Source organism: Marmota flaviventris, chromosome 3 (genome assembly GCF_047511675.1).
Source record: "Marmota flaviventris isolate mMarFla1 chromosome 3, mMarFla1.hap1, whole genome shotgun sequence".
In the NCBI taxonomy this organism is placed as follows: domain Eukaryota; kingdom Metazoa; phylum Chordata; class Mammalia; order Rodentia; family Sciuridae; genus Marmota; species Marmota flaviventris.
The window spans coordinates 8960145-8987282 of record NC_092500.1 but is presented as its reverse complement, the minus strand read 5'-3'; the positions used below and the strand labels follow the sequence as shown (position 1 = coordinate 8987282).

General features: G+C 38.9%; 1 protein-coding gene across 1 annotated transcript in view; it reads right to left on the bottom strand.

The window, feature by feature from the left end:
• Positions 1 to 27138, bottom strand: part of Enthd1 (ENTH domain containing 1) — a 116009-nt gene that overhangs the window by 29398 nt on the left and 59473 nt on the right. The window contains exon 5 of the mRNA XM_027929912.2: positions 18890 to 19004. Coding sequence (XP_027785713.1) covers positions 18890 to 19004 — 115 coding nt within the window. The remainder of the gene's footprint in view (positions 1 to 18889; positions 19005 to 27138) is intronic.

Here is a 27138-nt window from a genome sequence, read left to right as displayed (position 1 = left end):
TTCTGGGGAATTTCTTCTGATAAATATCCCAATTCACTAATTTCACTTCAGTTTTATTTAAACTTATTTAACTCAGCCACAGTCACAGAGTTTTTGCTTTCAATTTTATTTTTCCTTTATAACAGTTTTCACTGGTTACTTTTCAGATCTGCCTAGTTGTGTATGTCTTTGTAGACTTTGATTTATGTAAACTTATTTCCTAGTCATTCTGGAGATCATGAATGTGACATCATGTTGGGCTGAAATTAATCTGGGAGAATCCTGGGGGGTCCGGCTGGGCATGCTTTCCTCCAAAGAGGATGAGTTTATCCCAGGGGGTGATCTGCTGATCTGGACCCAGTTAAGCCCCTTTGAGAGCTCCAATTTAAAGCAGAATTTTGAAGCTCTGCTTTTGCCTTTGCTACTGGCTCATTTTCTGTGATGCTGATGCTTTTAAGGAATCCTGCCTTTTCATTTGTTTATATCTGGTGGCTTCCTGCTCCAATCAGTTTCAAGCTCTTAGGTTTATTCTTGTTGTTTTTCCCTTAGAAATTTCCTTAAGTCTTCCCAACAATGCATTACAAACTAGCTTCTACCCACAATCTAGGTTTGTTTATTTGTATGTTCTACTAGCAGGAGGACCTAGAGAATGTGTACTCCAACACACTGCTGGAGATGAAAGAATTCAGCAGAGGCTGTTTGGAAGAGGAAATAACTAGATAGATAGGAGTGAGGCTCAGGTAAGAAGATCACTAACAAGGATCCTAGAATAGCCCAGGCAGGGGATAACAAGGGTCCAAAATAGGGAGTAGAATGGCAGGTCAGATATTGTTATCAAATTGCCACAATTTATCGATTAAGAATTTCTGAATAAGCTTTTCCTATAATAACTTAAAGGAGTACTTAATACTTGATTTTGGCAATTATCATTATCAAGTATTAAGTACTCCTCTCTGGGTTTTTCTTTTTTTAAAAATTATTTATTTATTTATTTTTAAATTGATTTTATTTTTTAAATACATGACAGAGGAATGCATTACAATTCTTATTACACATATAGAGCACAATTTTTCATACCTCTGTTTATATATAAAGTATGTTCACACCAATTCATGTCTTCATACATGTACTTTGGATAATGATGTCCATCACATTCCACCATCATTGCTAACCCCCTGCCCCCTCTCTTCCCCTCCCACCCCCTGCCTATCTAGAGTTCGTCTATTCCTTCAAGTTCAAGGAATCAAACACCTACAAGGAAGCAAAGCACCTTACATTTACTCAAAACTTTGACCTTGACAAGAGTCACAGTTGAACTGTGTAATTGCTGCAACCTATTTTTAATCAAGATCTGTAACTGCCGTAGTTCTCTGTTTGTCATTTTGCCACACTGCATGCTGATCCAGCCATATATAAGAAACACCTGCTGCAGAATTCTCTAGGTGCTTCTCGAGCACCTTTGTAGTGCAATGGTACCGTCATTTTATATACACATACAAGCACACACACACGAAGGGATAAGCTATGACACCTTTAGAAAGGGAAAAAGGAACATTTGCACGAGCCTAATCAACCTATTGGGGAACTAGCTTGTTCACTGTCTACTTTGTCTGGTCTTCTGTTATAGTTTGGATCTTGCATGTCCCTCAAAGACCCCTGAGTTAAAAGCTTGGTCCCCAGGGGCATGGGGGAGCTGAAGCCCGGGGGGATTGTGGGACCCCAGCCCTTCTTCTTCCTTTCATATTCTCCCTGCCATAGGTGAGCAGCTGTGCTGCTCTGTGCTCCTGCCGTGATGCGCTGCCTTGCCACAGGCCCAGAAGCAACAGAGACAACCAGTCAGGGACTGAGACCTCTAAAACTGTGAGCCCAACAGAAATCTTTTATCAGTTGATTGCTTCAGGTATCATATAATGACAGAAATCTGACTAACACATCCTCTAAAGCATCCACGTTCTGTTGTAAGGAAAACAGTAATGCGAAAAGGAAAAAAAATCATGTATCACTACTTACATTTTGTTAAAACTGCTAACTTCAGGAAAATGAAGCAGTAGTTTGAACATGCTAAACCATAATCAGCAACAAGGGTGCCAAGTCAACTACTAGATTTCTCTCAGAATTTTAAGAGGCTGGGCATGTTTGGTGCTGTCCTACATTCGAGGTTTGTTGTGCTTTCTTTTTTAATAGTTATGGAATGCTCAAATTTCTGAAATGCACAGCAGACAAACACCCACCATCCAGGGAGCATAGTTAGAATGTTTAAAACCTGGGTTTCTCAAGGAAAGAGAGCCTGATTAAAGAAATGGGAAAGACAGCTGTCTAAATTCTGTTTTAGTTATTTTAGTGCCTTGATGGTCAATATTGCAAGAAGAATAAATACAGCTTTTCAAATTGTGTCTCACGGGCACCTTAAAGGAAACAAATCCACAACACAGCCTAGTACTTGGCCCAAGCCTGTTCCCTCCTCCAGTCCTGTGCTCCTGAGGGCACCACCACACACCCCTGTCCAAGGCAGGCAGCAGCACTCATCTTTGTTCCCATCACCCTGACAATCTCTTATCAGGAGACCCTGAGGGCTGAGCCACACATGGATCTCTCTTCTGCTTGCTTTTCTCCACAGCGGCTGTCTCTGTCCTCAGCCATGGTCACCAGGAAGGTCAATACAATAACTGCTGCTTCTTCCATCTCTCTGCTTTAGCTCTGCCAACCCTCCTTGACTCACTCTCTCATTTATCTTTATGTAAATAGAAATGGATTCTCTTCTGCTTCAGATGTTGCCACTGTACTCAGAACTCAGCCCCAGCTCCTCCTGCGACCCACGCCACATGGTGTACCCTCCTAAGCCTCTCTCCTCTCCTGCCTCCCCATCTGCTGCATACCCACCCCACTGGCCTCACTGTTCCCTCTGCTCACACCATCTCTGCAGAGGCTCCTCTGACCATCCCAACAAAAGCAGCCGCCTCATCACACCTGACCAAGCTCCCTGCTCCTTGCGTCATGGCATGTGTCACCATCTATAATTATTTTATTTATTTCTTATCTGATACCTTCACCAGAACAGAAGGTCCTTGAAGACATATAGTCTGCTATTCTTACTGCCATAAATCCACACCTAGCACTGTGCCTGGCAGACACAGAATTTTATTAAAATATTTGTTGAACTAAAATCTCATTTCTCATTTTTTTCTTGAATGTTATGACTATTTTGTAATTAGCATCTACTATTTGGTAGCTCTTTCAGTTTACTTTATAGTAAGTTGAACAATCTCGGTTTTGTCTCTAATTCAGATAGTTAGCTTACTAGGTTGGGGTCTACAGAGCACCTACCATACTACCCATCAATAAACACAACACCAAGTCTTTATTAGTGTTAAAATTAACATTTATATGAATAGAATTCTGGTTCAACAAAGAACCAATGATTCTGAGCATTCCTTCTTTAAACCCCAGCCCATCTTTACTACCAGGTCATTCCTAAACGTCTGCTCCTCTCTCTTGAATGTCTTACCAGTTCCTGACTCCACCAATATTCAATTCAACAAGGACTAATTCCAAGTCTACCATGTGCCAGGCACTGTGCTAGGAACTGGGGGTGCCAGGGTGAAAGAAAGAGTGAACTGTTCATAGACATCTTCTCATTCCACACATTGATTAATCCCCAAGGTCCTTCCCTTAGCATCACACCTAATATGAAGCCACTGCCCAAGAAGATACATGATGGATCCAGGGATGCGAGACTTCAATTAAGAACAAAGACTAACTTCCAACTGGAAGATCTGGAAAGAACACTGCCTCCAATTCTAAACTTGCATTCCAGACCATGAGTTGTCTGAGGGAGTGATTAAGAGAAGCAAGAGTTGGATGCTGGTGAGGGAGGTCAGATGACCGTCATGAGGGAGACCTTGAGAACTGGGGAGACAGGAGAGGGACAGTCATCCATCTACTCAGTCTTTCTTGAGGTCTACTATTAGCTAGCCATTGTTCTAGGCCTTGAGCTTCAGCAGTGATCAGCACAGAGAAAAATTCCTTCTCATGCTGCTTTTGTTCTGAAGGTGAAGAAGATTTCTATTTCAGACTCCATCTGAAAAAGTGAGCAATGCCAAAATTTCCCCACCCTTCTTCATCTGGAAGCAATAGAAAAGAAATGGCAAACTGGGTGCAGTGGCACACACCTGTAATCCCAGGGGCTTGGGAGGCTGAAGCAGGAGGATTGCAAGTTCAGAGCCAGCCTCAGCAACTTAGTGAGACCCAGTGTCAAAATTTTTAAAATAGAGAAAGTAATAAAAAGGGCTGGGAATATATCTCAATTTTGAGACCCAGTATCAAAATTTTTAAAATAGAAAAAGTAATAAAAAGGTCTGGGGATGTATCTCAATGTACCTCTGGGTTTCAATCCCTGGAACCCCAAAAAAGACAATCAGGTGGGTCTGAGAAGAAAGTATCCAAGCCAGTCAGAATCCCCTACTAGATGAGAGGTGGGTAAGATTCTAGTAGTACCTGGGAGTTGGAGAATTATCTTAGAGAGAATGTCAGAAGTGAAAGGGCCTCAGGATGGGGGCAAGGATACAGATTGCATGACCTAACAACTGAAGACCAGGAAAGTGCTGCTAAGATATCAATGGATGCAGATAAAAAGAGACAGGTAGACAATTCAAGGACAAGGCAATCAGGTTTCTCTCAGCAGAAATCAGTGTGAAGAGATGCCCATTATCCAGGACAAGATGTTCCCCCAGCCCCAAAGCCAGAATGCCAAGCAGGTCCCTGAGACTTTGACTCCATTCTCAAGAGGATGAGGGGAAAAGGGAAATCCTGAGTTGATCGAGTTCAAGATGGAAATGATCAGAAAAACAGAATAACCAAGGGTGTATTTTCTGCCACAAGGGAATTTAAAATTATCGAAGATACCCATTAGCTGCCTGCCAGCAGCTCCTCCTCATTTGTAGCCCTCCAAAACCTACTAACTCAGTGCGGCATCTCTGGGCTCCTGTTACACCAGAGATAGGTTCTGGTTTCAGACCAGACTTGCCATGATATGAAAAGAAAAGCTAAATAAATGATACCTGGGCCCATGCTAAGGTCCATCTGCATCCCCTCACTCTGTCCATGAATATTATCTCTAATTCTACATATTGTGAGCACGTCTGCTCTATCTGGGGAAGGCACAGAGTGTCTCAAGAGACCAGGGAGAAGTAGCAGCAGGCCCTGCCTTGGGATGTCAGGAAAGGCTTCCTGGAAGAAGTGACAACTTAGCTGAACCTCTACGAGTAGGATTCTGCAAGTGGAATGGAGGGCAGAGGTGGGAGATGGCTCTCCAGCTGAGGAAGGGGTGGTTGCAAGTCATCAAAGAGCAACCACAGCTGGACCTCCATGAAGGAGGGAGAGGAAGGCAGGAAAGGTGAAGCTGGCGAGCAGAGACCAACCCAGGACAAGGCTTACAGGTTGTTCTTACTTGCTCCCTTCCAGTCTCTACAATCATCTACAGTCATCTTCCTGAAGCAAAGATCTGGTTTTATCCTGTCCTTGCCTAAAGCACTCAGAGGCTCCCCATTTTTTTTTTTTTGGTCCCAATGAAGACCCTTGTGATGGTTTAGATATGAGAGTGTCTCCTCAAAACTCATGTGTGAGAAAATGCAAGAATTTTCAAAGGTGAAATGAGTAAGTTATGAGAGCCTTCCTACACCGAAATGGATTAACGGGAAAGTAACTGTAGACAGGCAAGGTGTGGCTGAAAGAAACAGGTCACGGTGAGGGGTGCTCTGGGGTTTGCATTTTGTTCCTGGTGAGTGGAGTTCTCTCTCTGTTTCCTGGTTGCCATGTTGAGCAGCTTTCCTCGGCCACGCCTCTCATGGAGATCTTCTACTTCATCTTGGGTGCAGAAACATGGAGTTGGCCATCTATGGACTGATGAGACCTCTGAAACTGTGAGCCAAAACAAAAATTTCCTCCCTTATGTCATTCTTGTCAGGTCTTTTGGTCACAGCAACACAAAGCTAACTAAAACACCCCTCTGCATGGCATCTGGGCCCCTTTGTCCAGGAAATTCCAGGTTTACCTGTTATCCTGGCAAAAAAGTGTCCTAGTTTAGATAATAAATATATGGTTGCATTTATCAATAATACTTTCCTCACCTCTCTGGACTCCTCTGGTACCTCTCTTGCCCTCCACTGAGTCCTCAGGCCTCACTAAGCTTCCACTTCTTCAAGCCTGCTGGCTATCTCTGGGCCTGACCTCCTGTTTCCCTACCCCTGGCTTCTCGTACACTGCTCACCTGGCCTGAGACAGTTTCTTCTCTCCTCATTTGGCTTGGCTCATTCTGAGGGATAGCAAAATAGTGTTGTGAAGATTGTTATGAAGATCATAAGAATTAAGACACTTAACAGTATAGCCAGCAGGCACAGTGTCAGTGTTGGCCTAATCTAACTCTCTTTTGCAGGAGGGAACCCAGTCCTCCTGTTCCAGCCTGGACATCACCTTCTCCAGAGAGCCTCCCTGATCTCTCAAGGCAGGACCAAGTGCCCTCCTGCAAGCTTTCATGTCCTTTCCTCATTCTGACACCCCACTGTCAGATTGGACCTGATAAGGTCTGTCTCTCACACTAGCCTGGAAGCTGCAGCAAAACAGAGCTCTTGTTTATCACTGATATCTGGAAGTTAGCACACTGCCTGGCACACAAGAGGCATTTGATAAATTCTGTGAGTGAATAATTTATCCACTCTTGGTACTAAATACAGAACTGTTTGCTTTATTCAAATAAAAAGTTAACTTGGGACCTCAACACCTGAGAGATCCTAGTCATTTTGATAAAGAACCTGGCAACTTAGTTTAGATTAAGCTTAATTCTCCTAATTTGAATTGTCAAAAGGCTTATATGACATTTTTATAATACACATAACTCATTAGTGAAACAGAAAAGAGTTTAGGTTGGATAGCTTCCTGACCGAAAATTTATGAACAGCTGAAAAATCAGTGTCTCTCACTATTTCTTTTTTTTTTTTTTAACCCTATTTCACTCATTTATTTTTTTATGTGGTGCTGAGTATTGAATCCAGGGTCTTGCCCGTGCGAGACGAGTGCTCTACCACTGAGCCACAACCCCAGCCCTCAATATTTCTTTTAATCATTCCAAAGATGAAAAAAGTTGACCACTGCATGATAAATAAAAGTTGGCATTTTTAATGTAGTTAATACCTTTCTAGTCTTTTAATTGACTTCTGTAGGTGGCTGTGGCTTTTTCTATCTATTCATTCATTCCAATGAAAGCCTTTAATAGTTTCACTTATGATCATTTTTCATGCATGAACCATGGTTTCCTGTATTTTTAAAGTAAAAAAGAAAAAAAGCTTAAAAAGGTTTTAATTGGATTACTTAATACCAATCACATTACAGAATAACTATGTTGAAAAACTCTCAAATTTCTATAGTTAGTTTGTAAGTCCAGGAATACTTTGCAATGCTCTGATAATTGATATAAAGATGCTTTCAGGGAAATGCAAAGGCATGTAACAACCATCCTCAACATAGAAGACATCAGTAAATGTACCCAATTAATAAGCAACATATAAAAATTATATGCAATTTCTTGAAAAGTACCTAGGTGTGGCCAAAGAGCAAAGCCAAAGTCAGTGCTGTATTAGTGGCAGATTCATTATGATATCTGAGAATGGTCCCGTTCTGTTTTCAGACAGACACATAAGTTATGCAGTAAGCCAGATGCTGAGAAGTGCTATAGGAAAAATAAGCAGGGAGCACCACTGGCAGTGGGAGATGGGAGTTGATTTTTAATAAAGTGCTCAAGAGAGCCTCTCACTGTAATACCCCAGTGAGAATGCACCAGATGAAAAGTCCTGGGAAGAAGAGGCACTTCTTTGGCCCACTGGAAAGGAAGCTCAAAGTACCACAAGAAGAGACTGCTGGCTGCTGGCATGCACCTATTACATGCTATGTGCTCAGATGCCTACTGGCCACGGAGGATACTCCCTTCACCAAGGTATTAAACAAGTGTGCTCTGGCAGGGCACCAGCATCACTGAAGAGCTCTGCAGCAGTTGTCATTTGCAGGCTGGAGATGACCACAGGGATGATGTAGCACATTTGGGTTCCCTGATCTCAGTGAAAACACTAGGATCTCAGAGCCATGACAGCCAGGTATAACCAAAATAAGTCACAGGGATGCAATGACATCAAGTTTTTAATTGCAGGAAAGTATGACAGAAAACAAATCACAGAACCTACACAAAATAGATGGGCAGCCTCCTAAGTGACAGTTGCCATACATAGATAGAAATCCAACTAGTGCCATTAAGGGGTTTCATATCCTCTTGCTCAATTCCTAAACTTGGTTCCCAGGGCCAGAAATTCCAGATCCCCTTTGAGGAAGAATCCTACAATGTAGTCATAGATGTACATGGTAAATCTTCCCCAGAGCCTTCCCTAGAGATATCTGAAGTAATTTACTCACAAAGAGAAACACACAGACTTTCCAGGTCTTATTAGGTACTGCCTCTGACTGATGCTAATTTCTGGAGTTCCAACAACTATAGTCTATTGGTCAGAGTGGAATTTATAGAAACCAAGTGACATAGGAAGAGTCCAGGATCCGCCACACTACAGGTCTTATAAAACCACAGGCCTATACTTCTAGTTAATTCCATGGCCTCAGAAAGTACAGTGGAAACAGAAACACTTTGTAACTGACAGAATCCCCACCAGGGTTCCACCACCCTTGCAAGGCAGGCTTTTATGATGAGAAGAACCAGAGAGAAACCCCTGTAACAACTCCCCCCACCAAATATTTCTGGGGAATTCGCAGAGACTAGTGCCACTATTAAAGCCTTAAAAGTCATAGAGGTGGTGATTCCTACCATATTCTAGTGTAATTCACTGCTTTTCTCATCAGCCAGGTGGACTGTGGAGGGGACTGCTGAAGACTGCAGGAGTAATCAGGTGGTGATGCCCCTCACAACTGTGGCTCCAGTTACAGCATTTTTACTAGAACAAACCAACCCAGCTCCTGGGATCTAATGTACAGCATCAGCCTAGATAAATACCTATTATTAAATATATTTAGAATCAGTTAGCCTTCATGTGAGAGGGACAATAGTATATACCTTTACCATTTTTGCCTTATAGCTACACCAATTCTGCTATTTCTTTTAATAGAGGCCAGAGAGGCCTGTATTTTCTGGATATCTATTCCACAGGACATCACACTGGCCCCCTATACTGATGATACAATGGTAACTGGACTTATACAGCAAGTAGCAAGCATGCTTGGTGCTGCATGCATGCAGAAGGTGGGAGGAAAGTCCTAGGAAAATTCAGGGCCTACTACATCTGTGACACTTTTAGAGTTTTCAGTGGTCTGAAGCATGTCAGTGAGACACATTACACCTTGAATAAACCAGTATAAAAAAAGAAGCACAACAACCACAGGCTTCTCTGAATCTTGGCGCATGCACGTGTGCTGCTCTCATCGTTACTGTCCATTTGGAGTGAGGACCAAAGAAAGAAAAGGCTCTGCTATAGGTCCTGGCTACTGGAGGGGCTGTCCTAATACCGAGGTCATATAATCTAGCAAAGTCAAAGGCACTGCAAGTACCCAGGGCAAACAGAAGCGCTCAGTACCCAGGGCAAACAGAAGCGCTCACTGAAGCTTCTCACAGAGCTGTTCCCTCAGGCTTTGGAGTAATGCCATGCCTTTTTCTTCTATCTATGATTATTATCCCCTTGAAAAGCATCTCTTGGCTTACTGCTGGACCCTGACAGAGACGGAATGCTTGACTCCAGGAACACTAAGTGACTGTGTCCCCTTATGTAATGAGTGTTATCTGATCCACAGAATATAAAATTAGACACACACAGCAGCATTCCATTGTGAAATTAAGTTGGCATATATGAGACCAGGTGAAGCCAGTTCAGGAGGCCCATGTAAACAAAATAAGCAGGTGGTTCAGACTCCAGGGTACCTGCTCCCTCTCCTTCACTGCTCCTCCCCAACCTACATCTATAACTCATGGAAAATTCCCTTCTGCCAACTAAGAGGAATAAGTACAGGATTGGTTTTTACGTTTATAGGTGAATCTGCAAGCATACCAGCATTACAAGTCCACACAGAAGTGCTCAGAAAGACAGTAAGAAAATCTTCCTGGAAGACAGAATTGCAAACAGTACATCTTCCCATGGCACATCTCGAAAGGCAAGGTGCCAAGCTATGAATCAACAACAAATCCTAAGCAGAGGTTCCTGAATGCTAGCCAGGCCCATAGAAAGAATAGGATTAGAAGACTGGAGACAAGAACCAACGGATGGACCTATCAGGATGTGCACATGATGTAAAGGCATCCATGTCCCTCTAAATGCCTGTCAGAGAACAGAGGAGGCTCTCAAAAGTAGATGGGCAAATGCCCTGTGTAGTAGCCACCATAATCCTCCTTCTCTGGTCATTCCAGTGTCTGCTCAGTGGGCTCTGGCCATGCAGTATGGATGCCCTTGCCAGGCACAAGCAGGATAACATGAACTTTCTCTTGCCAGTATGATCTAGCTATCGTGAATGTTGAATACCCAAACTGCCAAGAGTGGAGGCTAACGCTACATCCCCAGCAGGGAAAAGAGCCAGTTACCTGGGGCAGATTTACAATGGTCCTCTTCCATTACTGAAGGAGCAAGCTTTGTCTTTGTAGGAAGCGACACACAGTCTGAGTGTGATTTGCCTTCTCTGCCTGCAATCCTGCCAGCAGCACATTAGTGCATTTAAAGGGTGCTGCACCTATCTACACAACTAGTCCAGAGGACACAAAAAAAGCAAACACCTCCAAATTCTTTTGTATGAGTCCATCATGACCTCAGTATCAAAATATATGACAAAGAGAATTGGAAAAAAGACAATCCTAATTTTACTCATAGATATAGATGCAAAACTCCTAAACAAAACACTAGAAAATCAAATCTAGCACTATATAGAAAAGATAATATATTATGGCCAAATTGAGCTTATTCCAGGAATTCAAGGTTGTTTAAATATTTGGAAATCAACTAATTTATAAAATGTATAGCCCGAAGGAGAAAAACCCAATATAGATGCTAAATAGAGAACATTCAAAACATAGTCATGAAAAAACTGTTAACAAATTAAGAATGGAGATCTGCAAAATCATATAGTAAATCTCTTTTAATGGCAAAATGTTGAAACCATTCTCTTGAAGATTATGGGCCAAGTATAGGAAGCCCATGATCTTCAGTACTGGATGAGCAGCTCCACCTAGCATGAGGAAAGGAAGTGAAATACAGAGTATATAGTTTGCAAGTAAAGAAGTAAATATGCCATTACTCATGGATGATTCTCAATGTAAGAAACCCAGAAGAATCTATAGATAAATCAGGAAAACTGGAAAGGGTTAAGCAAGGTTTTGGTTACAAAATAAATAATACAAAAATTAATTCCACCTATTTACACTCAATAGTTAGAAAATGCAAATTTTATACCCTTTATAGTTGTGATGAAAATAGAGGTGCTCCTCAACAATGGGGATAGGTCCCAATAAAACCATTGTAAATTCAAAATATTTCATGGGAAAAAAAATATTGAGCATCATAGCAACATAGCATGCGGTAGGCACTGCAGATTTCCCCTTGAGATCACAGGGCTGGCTGGGAGTCATGGCTCACTGCTGCTGCCCAGTATTACCAGAGAATATCATACAAAAAGGTCAAAATTCAAAATTGGAAGTACACATTACACATTCTACTGAATGTGTACTGCTCACTGTCATTAAGTCGAAAAACCAAATAAGTTGGACCACCCTAAGTTAGGATTATCTACATACTAAGTACCTAGGATTAGATCTAACAAAAGGTATATAATGCCTGTATGTAAAAAAAAATTATACTATATATATATATATATATATATATATATATATATATATATATATATATATTATAAAGTATGCTAAAGAAGAATCAAATGAATGATTTGATATTATAAAGATGTAACTTCTCCAAATTGATTTAAAGATTCAATGCAGTGCCAATCAAAATCCCAATGGGAATGCATTCCGCTGTCATGTATAAATTTAAAAAAAATTAATATGAAAAAATCCTAGTGAGTTTTTAAAAGAAACTTCACAAGCTTTTGTGTATTTCAGAAATAGTCAAAACATTCCTGATGAAGGAAAAGCCACCAAGAATTGTTACAAAGGTAGAGTGACTAAAACTATTTATCCATGTAGGGATAGTCGTGTAAGTCATACAAAATATGGAGTCCAGAAACAGATCCATGCATATGTATAAATTACTTTAGGATACAGATGGCACTACAGCTTACTCGGGAAAGGGTAGACTGGGATGGCTGGCCATACAAGTAGAAGTAAAATTAGACTTCTACTTCAATCATACACCAGAATCAATTCTGCATTAAAGATTTAATTGTAGGAAACAAAATTATGAAAATTTTAGCCTACATAGAATTATCTTTGTGATTGAGGATAAGGAAGAATTTTTGGAAATAACACAAAATACAAAAAGCCAAAACCAAAAAGAATAAAATTCTATATCATTAAAATCCAGTACTTCTATTGTTCAAAAACTTTATACAGGGCTGGGGCTGTAGCTCAGTGGCAAAGCACTTGCCTTGCATGTGTGAGGCCCTGGGTTTGTTTGATCCTCAGCACCACATAAAAATAAATAAAGATACTGTGTGTTTATCTACAACTAAAAAAAATCAAAAAAAAAAACAAAAACCTTCATACAAAGTGAAAAGAGCAGCCATGAACTGGAAAACGTTTATTTACAAGGTGGAATGCTCATCCTCCAGAATAAAGAATACCAATTAAGAAACAGACAACCAAAGAGAAATGATGAAAAGATATGCACAGACATTTCACAGATGAAGGACATCAATGAGTCACACCTATAAAATGTTTCAACATATGAAAATATGCTCAATTTCATTTCCAAAAAAATATATTTTAGTACAAATACGATACCAATTCTCACTCACAAGATGGGCAACTTTTCAAAAACAACAACGGCAAGGGTTGGTGAGGAAATGAAACAACTAGAATTTTGCAAACAATAAGGCATTTCCCAGTACATTTAAAGGTACTCATATCTAACCACACAGTAATTTCATTCCCAAATATATGTCCTAGAGAGCTTCTTGTTCATGTGAACCAGGAGTCTTGCACAAGTTCGCAACAAGTATCAAAAGCTCTGTTTTCAATATAAAAAAACTTGACACACAGCACTGAAGACCTTATTCTACAGAAAAGTAAACCAATAAATGATAATATATACATATAATAAAATACTACACAGCAGTGAGAACAAATGACAACCATACATAAAGGAACCTTTAGTAATACAATACTGAGTGGTGAAAGGAGGTCAGAAAAGTAAATTTAGAGTGACTCCATTTACATAAAGTTCAAGTGCCTATGAAACTAAACAATACATTGTTTAGAATAGAAATATATATAATAAAACTATACAGAAAATCAAGGAAGGAGTAGCATAAAATTCAAGGGAGTGGCCTCTGTGGATTGAAGAAAAGTTCACTGAGGCAAACACTGTGTGCTGGTGTAGCTGCGGACCATCTACTGCAGACCAGTGTATGAGCCACACATCACTGGGGCCTAAGGAGGACAAAGGCAAGGGATAGAGAAAGAAGAGTCGAAGAGGCTGTACCAGAATAACTTCCTTATTTTATTTTTGCCTTGGGCTAAAGTTGCCAAAATCAGAACATGGAAATCAGAACCATCTGTTGACAGAATAAGTTAGTGTACTGGACAGGATTTACCACCAGAAATTCAGAATATAGTATTTCAGAATCTGCATCAAATCATGGAAAAACATAAATAAAATCCTATTTTATCTGAGAATGGAGAAAAGATGTTATTTCATCATTGTTTATATAATAGTAAAAATATGGAAATGACCTAAGTGATCACTAATATTTATTAGTCAGCTTTTCATTGCTGTGACCAAAATACCTGACACAACTTGGAGAAAGATGTTTATTTTGGCCCATGGTTTCAGAGGTTTCAGTACACGGTCAGCTAGCTCCATTGCTCTGGGCATGAAGTGAGGCATCATGGGTATCAAAATCTGGACAGCTCATGGCATCCGGAAGTAAGTGTGGGGGGCCAGGAACAAGAAATAGTCCCCGAGGGCATGCCCCCCACCCCCCATGACCTGCTTCCTCCAACCATACCCCCTTTCACTATAGTTTCTACCATCTCCCAGTTGTCTGTACAAATTATAAATCCATCAAATGAATTAATCCACTGATGGAAGTTAGAATCTGCATGATCAAATTATTTCCTAAAAGCCCCACCTCTGGACATTGCTGCATTGGGAACAAAGTCCATGCATGAGCTTTTGGGGTACATTCTAGATCTAAACCATAACAAATACAATATTAGTTAAGTAAAATAGAATATATTAATATAACAGTGGTATAATAGTTGCAAAAAGTTAAACAGATCAGAAACAGAAAAAAGGATCAATGGAACAGAATAGAGTTGTTAAACAGACACTATTTAGTATGTATTATAGAGTCATTTTAAAACAACAGAAAAATGGATTAGTGAATAAGTGTTACGAGACAACTGGCTGCCCACTATCCTTATCTAAAGCCATTCACAAATACTTTGAATCCAGATGAACTAAATAATTCAAACAATTAAAATAAAATATGAGGGAATATATCCTATAAACTTGGTATAGGGAAAACTGTCTTAAACACACACAAACACCACATCTTATACAACCAGAAGAATGGGAAGTTATTCTCCATGTATGTATAATATGTCAGAATACATTCTACTGTCATATATAACTAAAAAGAATACAAACACACACATATACACACACACTCAGTATTAAGGAAAAGAGTGGTGATATAAAACAAAACTTCTATGAAGACACCATTAAGAAAGCCAAAAGATATTCATAGTCTGCAAGATATCTGCAACATAACTTCAGATAAAAGATTTGTGTGTGTGAGAATGTGTGTGTGTGTGCGCGCATGAGCATACACAAAAATCCATTCACTTGAACAGCGAACAATCCAAAAGAAAAATAGGTTAATTATATAAAGAGGCAGTCCATAGAGGAGGAAATATAAATACCCAATTGATATGTGGAAATAAGCAAATTATACCCTCCTATGCAATGGAACTTTTATCCAAGTGATAAAAATGTAAGGCTTGAAAACATCAAGTGCTAGCAAGGGTGTGAATTGAATAGTTATTCTCATATGCTGCAAGCCAGAGTACAAACTGGCACTGACATTTTAAGAGCCTATTTAACAGCATTAATTAAATAGAAATTGGCATACTTTATGGCCCAGAGATTCCATTTCTAAGGACCCACACTAAAGAAACATTCACAAATGTGTACAGGCCATTCACTGAAGCTATATATACATAATGGAAAAAAATATAAAACACCAAAATTTCTATCAGTAGGAGCAGAAACTATAATATCCTGGCCCTACTGGAGTTAAAAAACAAACCAGGGTAAATCTCTAAATATTGACACACATTGAAGACAGTCAAGTGATATTCATAAGTTTAATAAAAGTTTTGGGGAAATACGGAATAATATTATAAACAAAGTCAATTCTAAATGCTTCTTAATATATGTATGTAAATGCACAGAGAAAGGTTTAGAAAATAACCACCGAATTGCTAACAGTTAACCCATTAGAGGGGATTGTGGGATAAGGGACAGTCAAGGTGGGGGATTAGCTTTATCTATATTGTTTGAATTTTTAAAAGTAAGGTTACATTCACTTATTAACTTATGTAATTTAAAGTGAATACAATTTATAAAACTATTATACAAATTTATAAATTCTATAATAGAGATATGTGAAAAGGCCTGTGGGAACATATTGAAAGGAGATATAGTATATAAAAAAATTTTATAGCAGTGCTGACATTTTCACTGGGCCTTGCTTTTTTTAATAGGATTTTGTCAAGCATGTATAATTTGGTGGAAGATTATGACAGATTATATTTTCCAAAAATGACTGTGGCAATGTACATCCCATCCAATATGTTTTTCTTTTAGTATGATGCTGACATTCCTCCATGGAGAGGTGGAGGTTGATAGTCCCTCTCCCTTGATGTTGGGCGGGTTTGTGTGATTTCCTTGATCAACAGAATGACTTCAAGTATCACAGCATGACTTCCAAGATTATTTGGCTTCTAGTGGGTCCTCACTACCAATGCTGTGAGGAAACTCAAACTAACCCCTGTGGAAAGACCACACGAAGAGACTCATGTGGAGAGGAACTGAGGCCCCCAGCAGAGAGCCAGCAGCAACTGTCAGATGCGTGAAAGAGCAGCCTTCAGCTGATCCCTGTCCCAGCATTGGAATCCCCCAGCTGAGGCTCAGATACACATCATGGAGCAGAGACAAGCCAACCCTACTGTGCCCTGTCCTAATTCCAGACCCAGAGAATCCAGGAGCAAAATAAATGTTTCTTTTACATTACAAAGTTTTAGGGTAATATGTTACATAGCCAAGGTAACTGGAACAAATTCTAAAGAGAAGAAACTCCTTGAGTAATGGAGTGTCACAAAGCATAGTGAATATTGACAGTTTTGGGTGATGCCCAGAAAGATTGGACCAGATGATGAAAGTTTTATATGACAGTACAAAAAAATCAGACTTATCCTTTGGCAGTAGAGAAATGCTGAAAGCTTTTAAGCTGGGAAGTGAAATGCTAGGATCTGCATTTTAACAAGACCGGTGTCAAGGAGAGACTAGAGAAAAAAAAGAATTAAAAATAGGAAAAGCCCCTATTTTACTTGGTCCTGACAAGTAAAATGGTGGAAGCATCCCTCAGGCAATGTGTTTTGTGACCTTTTTCCTCTGTAGGGTGGGTTGGCTTTGATGCTCATATATATTCAATTTCACTTGTATTAAATGTTAGGGAGAAAACTTATGTTCACCCAAAAACCTGTTTCAAATATTTAAAAGTAGCTTTACTCATAATTGCCAAAACTTGGAAATAACCAAGATGTCCTGCAGTAGGTAAATGAATAAATAAACTGTGGTACATCCTACTGAGCACTAAAAAGAAATGAGCTATCAAACCATAAAAAGATGTGGAGGAACCTTAAATACATATTACTAAGTGAAAGAAGTCAATCTGAAAAGGCTACACATGATTCCAATTCTATGACATTACAGAAAAGAAAAAAACTATAGAGACCATAAAAACATCAGTGTTGCCAGGGGAGGGAGGAGGGAGGGATGACTAGGCAGTACACACAGGATTTTTAGAGCAGGGGAACTCCTTTGTAATGATACTGTAAAAGAGTATGCATATCATTTGTTCAACCCCATAGAATCTGCAGTAAATTCTAATATAAACTGTGGACTTAAAGAGATAATGGTGTGTTGATGTAGGTTCATCAATTATAACAAATGTACCACTCTGGTGTGTTACACTGATGGTGGGGGAGGCTATATCTAAGAGGAGAAAGGCATACATGGAAACTCTACTTTCCACTCAGTTTTGCTGTGACTCTAAAACTGCTCTTAAAGTCTATTTTTTAAGTTTTAGCAGGGAAAAATATTAGGCTAAATTAGAAAATCAAACAATTTCCTTACTTGTTCTTTCAAGCTTCTGATTTGAGATCTGTTTACTTAGTGTGTGTTATAAGGATACTAAGCAAACTGTCTACTATATTATAATCATTTGTAACTAATTATCCATGAGCATGCCATCCTTATGCAAATATCATACCATACCATAAACCCCAATTTGTTGGTTTTGTGTTATTAAAATATGCACGCTGTTCTCGCAACTGGCTTTGTAAGAAAACTTTATATAAATGTGAACTTGTAAAATAAGTGTATACTAATATATTACAGCTTTTATATTTTGAATAATGAGGCTCTATATAAAGTGAAAGTTTGAGATGCATGGTCCAAGAAGATGGAGAAAATGGGACTCAAAACATGAGGAGCCACTTCTGTAATAAGGGAAAGGTTGTCTGGATGAACACAAAAGCAAAAACAAAGAAAATGAAAGGCACTAATGATATTGTTCTACTCTCATCTGGGCAGACCTTCCACCTACTTTCTGAGAAAATTAAGAGGAAATACGTATTGCAAATTGACAGTTCATGAAAAACATACAGGATGAAGTGGCTCAATTGGTGATCAGATCCTATAGGATCTAGAGTAGCAGCAGAGCCCAGCTGAAATGCAATAGTATAATTTATTTGAGGCTAGTTTTGTATAATTTTATATTGTGTCTTTTTCTAATGTTATTTATTCTAGATGATTAGCCAATTTGTGGGATAGATAAGCATCTTGGCTTTTCACTTTTTGTTTAGTTTTTGCTTTTGAAAGATGTCATAAATTAAACTCCATCAAAAGTAAGTTAATGAGCCGGGCGTGGTGGCACACCATGAGACCGAGGCAGGAGGATCATTAGTTCAAAACCAGCCTCTGCAAAAGCAAGGTGCTAAGCAACGCAGGGAGGCCCGGTCTTTAAATAAAATACAAAGTAGGGCCAGGGATGTGGCTCAGTGGCCAAGTGCCCCTGGGTTCAATCCCTGGTACCACCGCCACAAAAAAGTTAATGAAAATAAGAAACTAAAATTAATTTTCTGCTTTTTTTAAACCATTCATAAAATATTTAAGGTGTGTAGTCATTTTTAAAACAATAAAGAAGAAGAAAAAAATTGAAGGAAAAACACTGAAACAATGGATAAAATAAGATTATAGGACTATGTGTGTATTGAATACTAATCCTGTTCTTCATTATCAACATTAAATAAAAGTCAACTATTGCTATATTTCACCAAATAAAATTTTTATTTATATAGAATTCCTCCCGGTGTTTCTTGGTCATGTTTTGGAATAAACTACATATTCCTTAGCCAAATTACCTGCATCCCAGAGACTGCAAACTTCTGCTTGTCCTTCTGACAACCACCTAGATAAAGAGATAATGGAAGGAGGTAGTGTTGGCTTTGGATCCTCATCATAAAATTGCATCAGGTCCTGACAGAGAATGAGAGAAAGCATGAAATTGGGAAAAAAATTAATCACATCCCAGATAGTGACACTGATACAGTCAAAATATAGAACATTTCCATCCCAATCAAGAGGATCTTCCTGAGGCTCTTTCTTAGCAATACCTGTCCCTAACCACCCCTATGCATCTGTTCTTCCTTTCTGTAAGTATGACTTTAAAGACCATTATATAAATGGAATCCTACAGTATTCAACCTTTTAAGGTTGTTTATTTTTAACATGGCATAATTCCTGATGATTCATCCAGATTGTAGTGTGTATCCCTAGTTCCTTCCTTTTCATTGCTGAGCAGTATTCATGGCATGGATGTTTGTTTTTAAATTTTTTTAGTTGTAGATGGACATAATGCATTTGTTTATTTATTTTTATGTGCTACTAAGGATTAAACCCAGTGCCTTACACATGCTTAGGCAAGTGCTCTGCTACTGAGCCACAGCCCCAGCCCCTATGGCATGGATGTTTAACCCAGTGAAGGACATCTGGGTTTTTCTACATTTTAGCTATTCAAAAAAGCTTCTGTGAATATTTGTATACAAGTTTCTGTAAGATATAAATAAATTTTCATTATCTAGAATAAATGCCTACAAGTGCAACTGTTGGGTTATATGGAAGTCACATATTCAGTTTCATAAGAAACTGACAAATTGTTTTCTAGCAGTTTTTCATTCCTACTAGTTGTGAATGTATGATCAAATTTCTCCACCAGCATTCAGTGTTACCACCTTTTTTTATTTTGCCATTTTGATATGTCATTGTGTGTTTATATTTTCCTAAAGGCCGATGATGTTGGACACCTATTCATGTGTTTGTTTACCACATGTATTTGCTGAAATGAATGTTCACATTATTTGCCAATTTTCTAATTTCCAAATTGCTGAGCTTTTTTTTTTTTAATCAATGAGTGCCGAATTTGTCAATGCTTTACTGCATCAACTGAGACCATCTTATATTTTTTTCTTTAGCTTGTTGACATGATGAATTACATGAATTTATACTGATATACTTACAATTCAAGTGTATTCATTTATGACAATGTCTTCTAACATTCATATCTCCTGTTCCCCATGATGAGAATTCTAGTTCTTAAGGATAGTAAAGACAATATTTGGTTCATCAAATATTATACTCACAATAATTTCAGAGCAAAAATGCCAATATCACAGAACAAAAACACCAACTGAACTCAAGAGCATATTTCTTTACTTTTATTTTACATTTTTAGGGATTACTTTTTGTTTTAGAATTAAGTAAAATCTTTTTAGGTTTCCAGAGAAAAATCTAAAAACAAGATATATTTGGTGAGGGGATTTGGAAGCTGGTGGAGAGGAGCTAGGTAGGAACCCTCAACTCCTCCACAGCCCAGAAATGAAGCAGCAAAAGAAAAGCTTACCAAGAAAAGAAGAGAGAGGAAAAGTCCATAAGCTTATTCCTTAACAACAATTCGAAAGAAAAGCAGAGCAAGTTAAAACAGGGCAGGAGCAGCAAAGACGGTGAAGGACGGCACACAGTTTAGCCCAAACTGCGGGCAGAAAGCTGTGCCGTGCAGGGCAGCCACTGTGTAGAGTTCACAGCTGGCCACCTCCCTAGAAGAAATCAAATCAACACAGCTTCTCCCCACCTATAGATATACAACCACAGATAATGCTTCTGAAATGTGTCGTCTCAGTAATCCATCTAGAGGGAACGTGTAGAGGGATTGCTGCTAGCTGACAGCTATGAATCCCCTTCACCAAGGACAAGGGGAGTAGGGTAGAGCTGACTGAAGAGCTAACCACTCCTGGGCAGTGCCAGCCCCAACCCAATGCTCCCCACAGCCTCCACCAGAGCTCAGGCAAAGATGAGCCAATAATGCCCCATGCCTGTCACAGTGATGGGTAAAACCCAGGTGATCTACATCATCCAGGGTGGAGGCTTCTGTGCCACAGTTTGCTCACAGAAAGTCTGCTTGTATAGGCCCCACAGTCGCAGACAACCACTGTGCTCTGTGCCATTATAAAGAAGTCCCTGTGGAGGGGAGTAGAGGCTCAGTCAGCGACAGCTCTGATTACTGCACCTTGTGCCTCCCACACCCAACAGAAACCAGCAGCAGATGCAGCACCCTCAGGCACACAGACTTGTGCCTCTAGGCTGACAAACAAGCACTGGCTGGTGAGAAAGCCACAGCAACCAAGGAAGTAACCCTAGTGCCTCAGCACCTCTAGTAGAGTACATGCTGTGGGGCCCAGAATTTCTAGTTAACTCAATTCCTACTCAAACTTAGACCGACAGAGGGCATTTCCTGAGGATAACCCGAAGCAGCCAGCCGAGAACTTCAGTGCATACACAAAGGCACTACACTCCACAAAGCCACTTTCAGAGAAGCATCTCACAGACACCTGTCACTGCCCAGTGTGCATAGATACAAGCCTACTGACCCATGACCCGTGTACTCCAGAGGAAGCAACAGGCCTACACTTCTCCATGGGCCATCCAGTGCCATATCAACCAGACTACAATACTTCTATCTTAGGCTACCACACGCTGCATACTCCAAAGCATACATAGGGGAGACCACACTGAATTTAACAGTGCTGGATACGTGGAACTTTTACTCAAAAAGGCATACTAGAGTGTACCCTGCCTGTTAAATCACAAGTAGAGACCATCTCCTGTGACCCAACAGAAAGCTAATAGGTCCCTGGACACACAAAGATTGAAGGACGCCTCCTAGAATTCTACCAGAGGTGAACTGGTGTGATCATTACCTCCACACCCAGGGAAATGTAGAGGTAAAGCTGAGGAGTGATGGGCATCTTCCAAAGGTCCCAAATCCTGATGGAATCCAAATCAGGAAGACTCGATAAGAAATCTCCCTTCTCTGGCAATGGAATATCATAAACGTCTCTAATGTCAATTTTGATCATTTGGATACTACTTTTCATACTGAATTGACAACTGTTCCAGTATGAAACAATGATGCAGTATGAAATAAAATATTGCTTCCTTCAACCCATTCAAATGTATTTCTTCTAATGTTTTAAAACATTAACTGCAATCATTTGATTTTGCTTCCAAGGGCAGGTTTGTAATTGCTCCTCTCAGTCTCTTTTCCCTCTTGAATTACCTGCTCCTGCCTCAAATCCCCCATTCCCTGATGTACTGTTTTCTTCTTTTTATCTACGTTGTATTTTTTCTATATTTTCTTTTCTTTTTCCCTTTGCCCAATTTTTCTCCTCTTCCCTTGTCATATCTAAATAGTATAATAATAATTTTCCTAATAATTCATTTCTCAACCTATCCAAAAATATTACTATAATTTTATACTTGGATTAGAGGAAAGTATAGAAGATTTTCAATATGTTTTTCCCCCATGTATGAATGTTTCCCTAGTTCATGGCTTTGCTCTAAAGTGAATGTAGTTGACAGGATTTAGTATCTTCTCTCAAAGTGGAGCTGACACTGAGCATAGCAGAGGATACACACTGAGTGGAGCCTCAATGCTTGGATATCTGCCAGCTTGGGGCACTTAAGAGAAACAAGCTCACTAATAGTCCCTTGCATAAAAGTAGAATAGATAATAATCCCAGTAGATGTACAAATAATATGAAAAAACAAGGGAACAAACCATCTCAAATAGCTTACAACACTTAACAACTGATCCAATTGCCACCAGAGGAGGAAATGTCAGATAAAGAATTTAGAAAGTTAATACTTAAAATGTTCAATGAACTCAAAGAAGATGTAAGGAATGAACTAAGAAAATACAGGAAGTGAGGGCTGGGGATGTGGCTCAAGCAGTAGCGCGCTCGCCTGGCGTACGTGCGGCCCGGGTTCGATCCTCAGCACCACATACAAACAAAGATGTTGTGTCTGCCAAATACTAAAAAATAAATATTAAAAAAAAATACAGGAAGTGAAAGATCTTTCAATAGAGAGAAAGACTCTTTAAAAGAATCAAACAAAAATCCTGGAAAAGAGTCAATTAAATCAAATAAAAAATTCAATTGAAAGAATCACCAATAGATTAGACCACAAAGAGAAAAGACTTTCAGGCCTTGAAGACAAAGCATATAATCTTTTAAAATTTTTTTTATATTTTAGTTACAGGTGGACATAATATCTTTAATCAATTTTATTATGTGGTGCTGAGGATTGAACCCAGGGCCTCATGCATGTGGCTCTACCTCTGAGCCACAACCCCAACCCCAAGTATATAATTTTGAATGGAAAGTTGACAATAAGAAAAGATGTTAAGAGACCATGACCAGAATATTCAAGAAATCTAGACTACCATTAAGAGACCAAATCTAAGAATCATTGGTGTACAGGAAGGTACTGAGATATGCATCATAACTTTTCAGTGAAATATCAGAAAATTTCCAAACCTTAGGAATGAGATAGAAATCCAAACAAAAGAGATTTTTCAGAACCCCAAATAAACAAGATCAAAAAAGATCCCCTCCAAGACACATTATAATTAAAATGTCTAATATACAAATTAAGGATAGAATTTTAAAATCAACAAGAGAAAAATGTCAGGTCATATTTAGAGTAGAGGTAAGCCAGTTAGATTTTCCACTGATTTCTGAGTCTAGACCCTAAAAGCCAGGAGGATTTGGAATTTATTTTTTTTAAAGAGAGAGAGAGAGAGAATTTTTAATATTTATTTTTTTAGTTTTTGGCAGACACAACATCTTTGTTTGTATGTGATGCTGAGGATTGAACCCAGGCCGCACGCATGCCAGGTGAGCGCACTACCGCTTGAGCCACATCCCCAGCCCAGGATTTGGAATCTTATATACCAAGTCCTTAAAGATAATGGTGTCAACGAAGATTATTATTTCCAGAAAAACTGTTCTTCAGAATTTAAGAATGAAAAACTTTCCATGGTAAGCAGAAACTAAAAGAATTCACAACCACTAAGCCAACATTATAAAACATACTCATTGAAATGTTTTATGTAGAAGAAATGAAAAATAAATAACTATCAGAACCATTGTACAGCTAAATCTCTATAGAATAGTCAATTAAAGGATGATCAAACCTGACTTGAGCATTAGAATTAAATAAAAATGGCAGGAAATAAAAATCATCTCTATAATAACACTGAACGTAAATGATCTAAATGCTCCAATAAAAACACAGATTGGTTAAATGGATTAAAAAACAAAACCCAACAATATGCTGTTTACAAGAGACTCGCTTATAGGCAAAGATATCCACAGGTTGAAGGTGAAAGGATGGAAAAAGATATACCAGGTAACAGAGGGTGAAAGCAAACAGGAGTAGCTACTTTCGTATATGACAAAGACAACTTCAAGTCAAAATTAATCAGAAGAGACAAAACGGTCCCTTCATACTGTTAAGGGAATCATCATTATAACAAGAAGATATAATGATTATAAACATTTATGCCCCAAATGTGGATGCATCTATGTATATAAACCCTACTCAATATAAAGAATTGAACAGACCCCTAAATAGGAGCAGGATGATTCAAACAGACCTTTCTCACCAATAGATAGATCATCCCGAGATAAACTAAGACTCTCCAGAACTAAAAAATACTATTCATCAAATGGACCTAACAGATATTTACAGAATACTTCATACATTAAAAACTGAATTTATTTTCTTCTCAGGTGCAGATTGAACCCTCTAATAGACCATATTTTAGAACAAAAAGCAAGTCTTACCAAACAAAAAAAAATAGATAATTTCTTATATTCTATGAGATCACAATAGAATGAAATTAGAATCAACATGATTAAAAAAAAAAAAAAAAGGGTGCAATCCCACATGCCAATCCCAGTAGCTCAGGAGGCTGAGATAGGAGGATCAAAACCAGCCTGCCCCTGAGTTCAATCCCTGGTACCCCAAACAAAACCAAACCATTCTAACACCTAGAGATTAAATAATATACTTTTGAATGAGGGATGGGCCACAGAATAAATCAGGGAAGAAATTTAAAAATTCTTAGAAACAAATATGAACAGAGATACATCATATCAAAATCTCTGGATAGTATGAAGACAGTTTTAAGAGGAAAATTTATAACACTGAGTGCCTACACATATACACATACACACATTCACACACTAAATAAAAATTTAAAAATGAACATTTCAAATAATCTATACTGCAAGGTCCTAGAAAAGAAAGAACAAACTAACTCTGAAATTGGTAGAAGACATGAAATAATTAAGTTCAGAGCTGAAATTAATGAAATTAAGAATAAAAAACAATAGACAGGCTGGGGCTGTAACTTAGTGGCAGAGCGCTTGACTGGCACGTGTAAGGCACTGGATTCAATCCTTAGCACCGCATAAAAATAAACAAAGACATTCTGTCCATCTACAAAAAAAAAATTTAAATTAAAAAAAAAAATAGGTAAGATCAACACAACAAAGAGTATACTTCAAAAAGATAAATAAGATTGATAAACCCTTAGCCAAACTAACCAAGAGAGAAAAACCTAACCAACAAAATTATAGATGAAAAAGGAGAGATCACCACAGATACTTCTGAAATTCAGAGTATCAGTAGAAACTATTTTGAAAATTAATACTCTAATAAGCTGGAAAAATCTATAAGATACTACCAAATTTCTAGACTCATATGAGCTACCTAAATTGAACCACAAGGGTATAGAATGCTAAATAGATCAATATTAAGCAATGAGAATGAAGCAGCAATTTAAAGCCTTCCAACAAAGAAAAGTCCAGAACCAGATGAATGCTCAGCTGAGTTCTTTCAGACCTTTAAAGAATTAATGCCAATCTTTCTCAAATTATTCCCTAAAATAGAAAGTGAGGGAGTACTCCCAAATTCATCCTATGAAGTCAATATCATCCGGAAACCAAAATCAATGATATATCCAGAAAACTACAGATCAATATCCCTGATAAGCATAGACATAAAAAATCCTTAATAAAATAATAGCAAATCACATTCACAAAAACATTAAGATGATAGTACACCATGATCAAGTGATTTACATTCTAGGGATGCAAGGCTAGTTCTACATTTGCAAATCAATAAATGTAATTCACGACATATAGAATTAAGGACAAGAATCACAAGAGCGCCTCAATATATGCAGAGAAAGCCTTTGATAAAATCCTGCACTTATTCATGTTAAAACCTGGCAAAACTAGATACAGAAGGGACTTGCCTCAACATCATAAAGGCTAAATATAACAAACCCAAAGACAATATCATAAAGAAGGGAGGAAAAGCATTTCCTCTAAAATCAGGAGCAAGACAAGGATATCCACTCTCATCACTTTTATGCAATCTCTAGCCAGAGCAGTCAGGTCAGGAAAGGAAATTAAAGAAATACAAACAGGAAAAGAAGTCAAATTATCTCTGTTTGCTGATGACATGATCCTATGTCTAGAAGATGCACAAAGCTCCACCAAGAAGGCTTGTAGAGGTAATAAACAAATATAGCAAGGCAGCAGAATACAAGATGGACATATAAAAATCAATAGCTTTCCTATACTCCAATAATGAATATGCTGAGAAAGAAATTAGGAAAACTATCTCATTCACAATAACCTCAAAAGAGAAATACTTGGGAATAAATCTAAATCAGGAAGTGAAAGACCTCTATGATAAAAACTACAGAATACTAAAGAAAGAAATTGAGGAGGGAGGGAAGATGGCGGCGAGGGGAGTGCATTGCCCCCGTGTGCCACGTCACTGTGTGGGAGAATGACGAGTCAGGACGGCTAAAGGCTATCTTGTTAGGAATTTCCAGCAATAGTGGGGTGCTCCGGAACCTGGAGGAAGGATTTCCATCGCACGAGGATCAGCTACGGGGGCTCAAATGCGAGAGATTTATCGCACGGAGGGTCACACTGCTTATTCAGCAAATCGCCCCGCGGCTAGAGTCTGCAGCGTGCGCTGGGAAACGAGGAGATAGCGATGCAGGGATACAGTGCTGCAGTTTCTGCCAGCCGTGCAAGCACCATACTCAGTGCTGAATTCTGGGTTCGAGACGGGGGAAGGAAGCGGTCCAATTTGGTTCTCCACACTGGTCAGACCACAGAGGAGGCCAGCGGCCACCATCTTGGAGAGCTGACGTCACCATCCCTGTTTTCGACTGATCGCAGCTCAT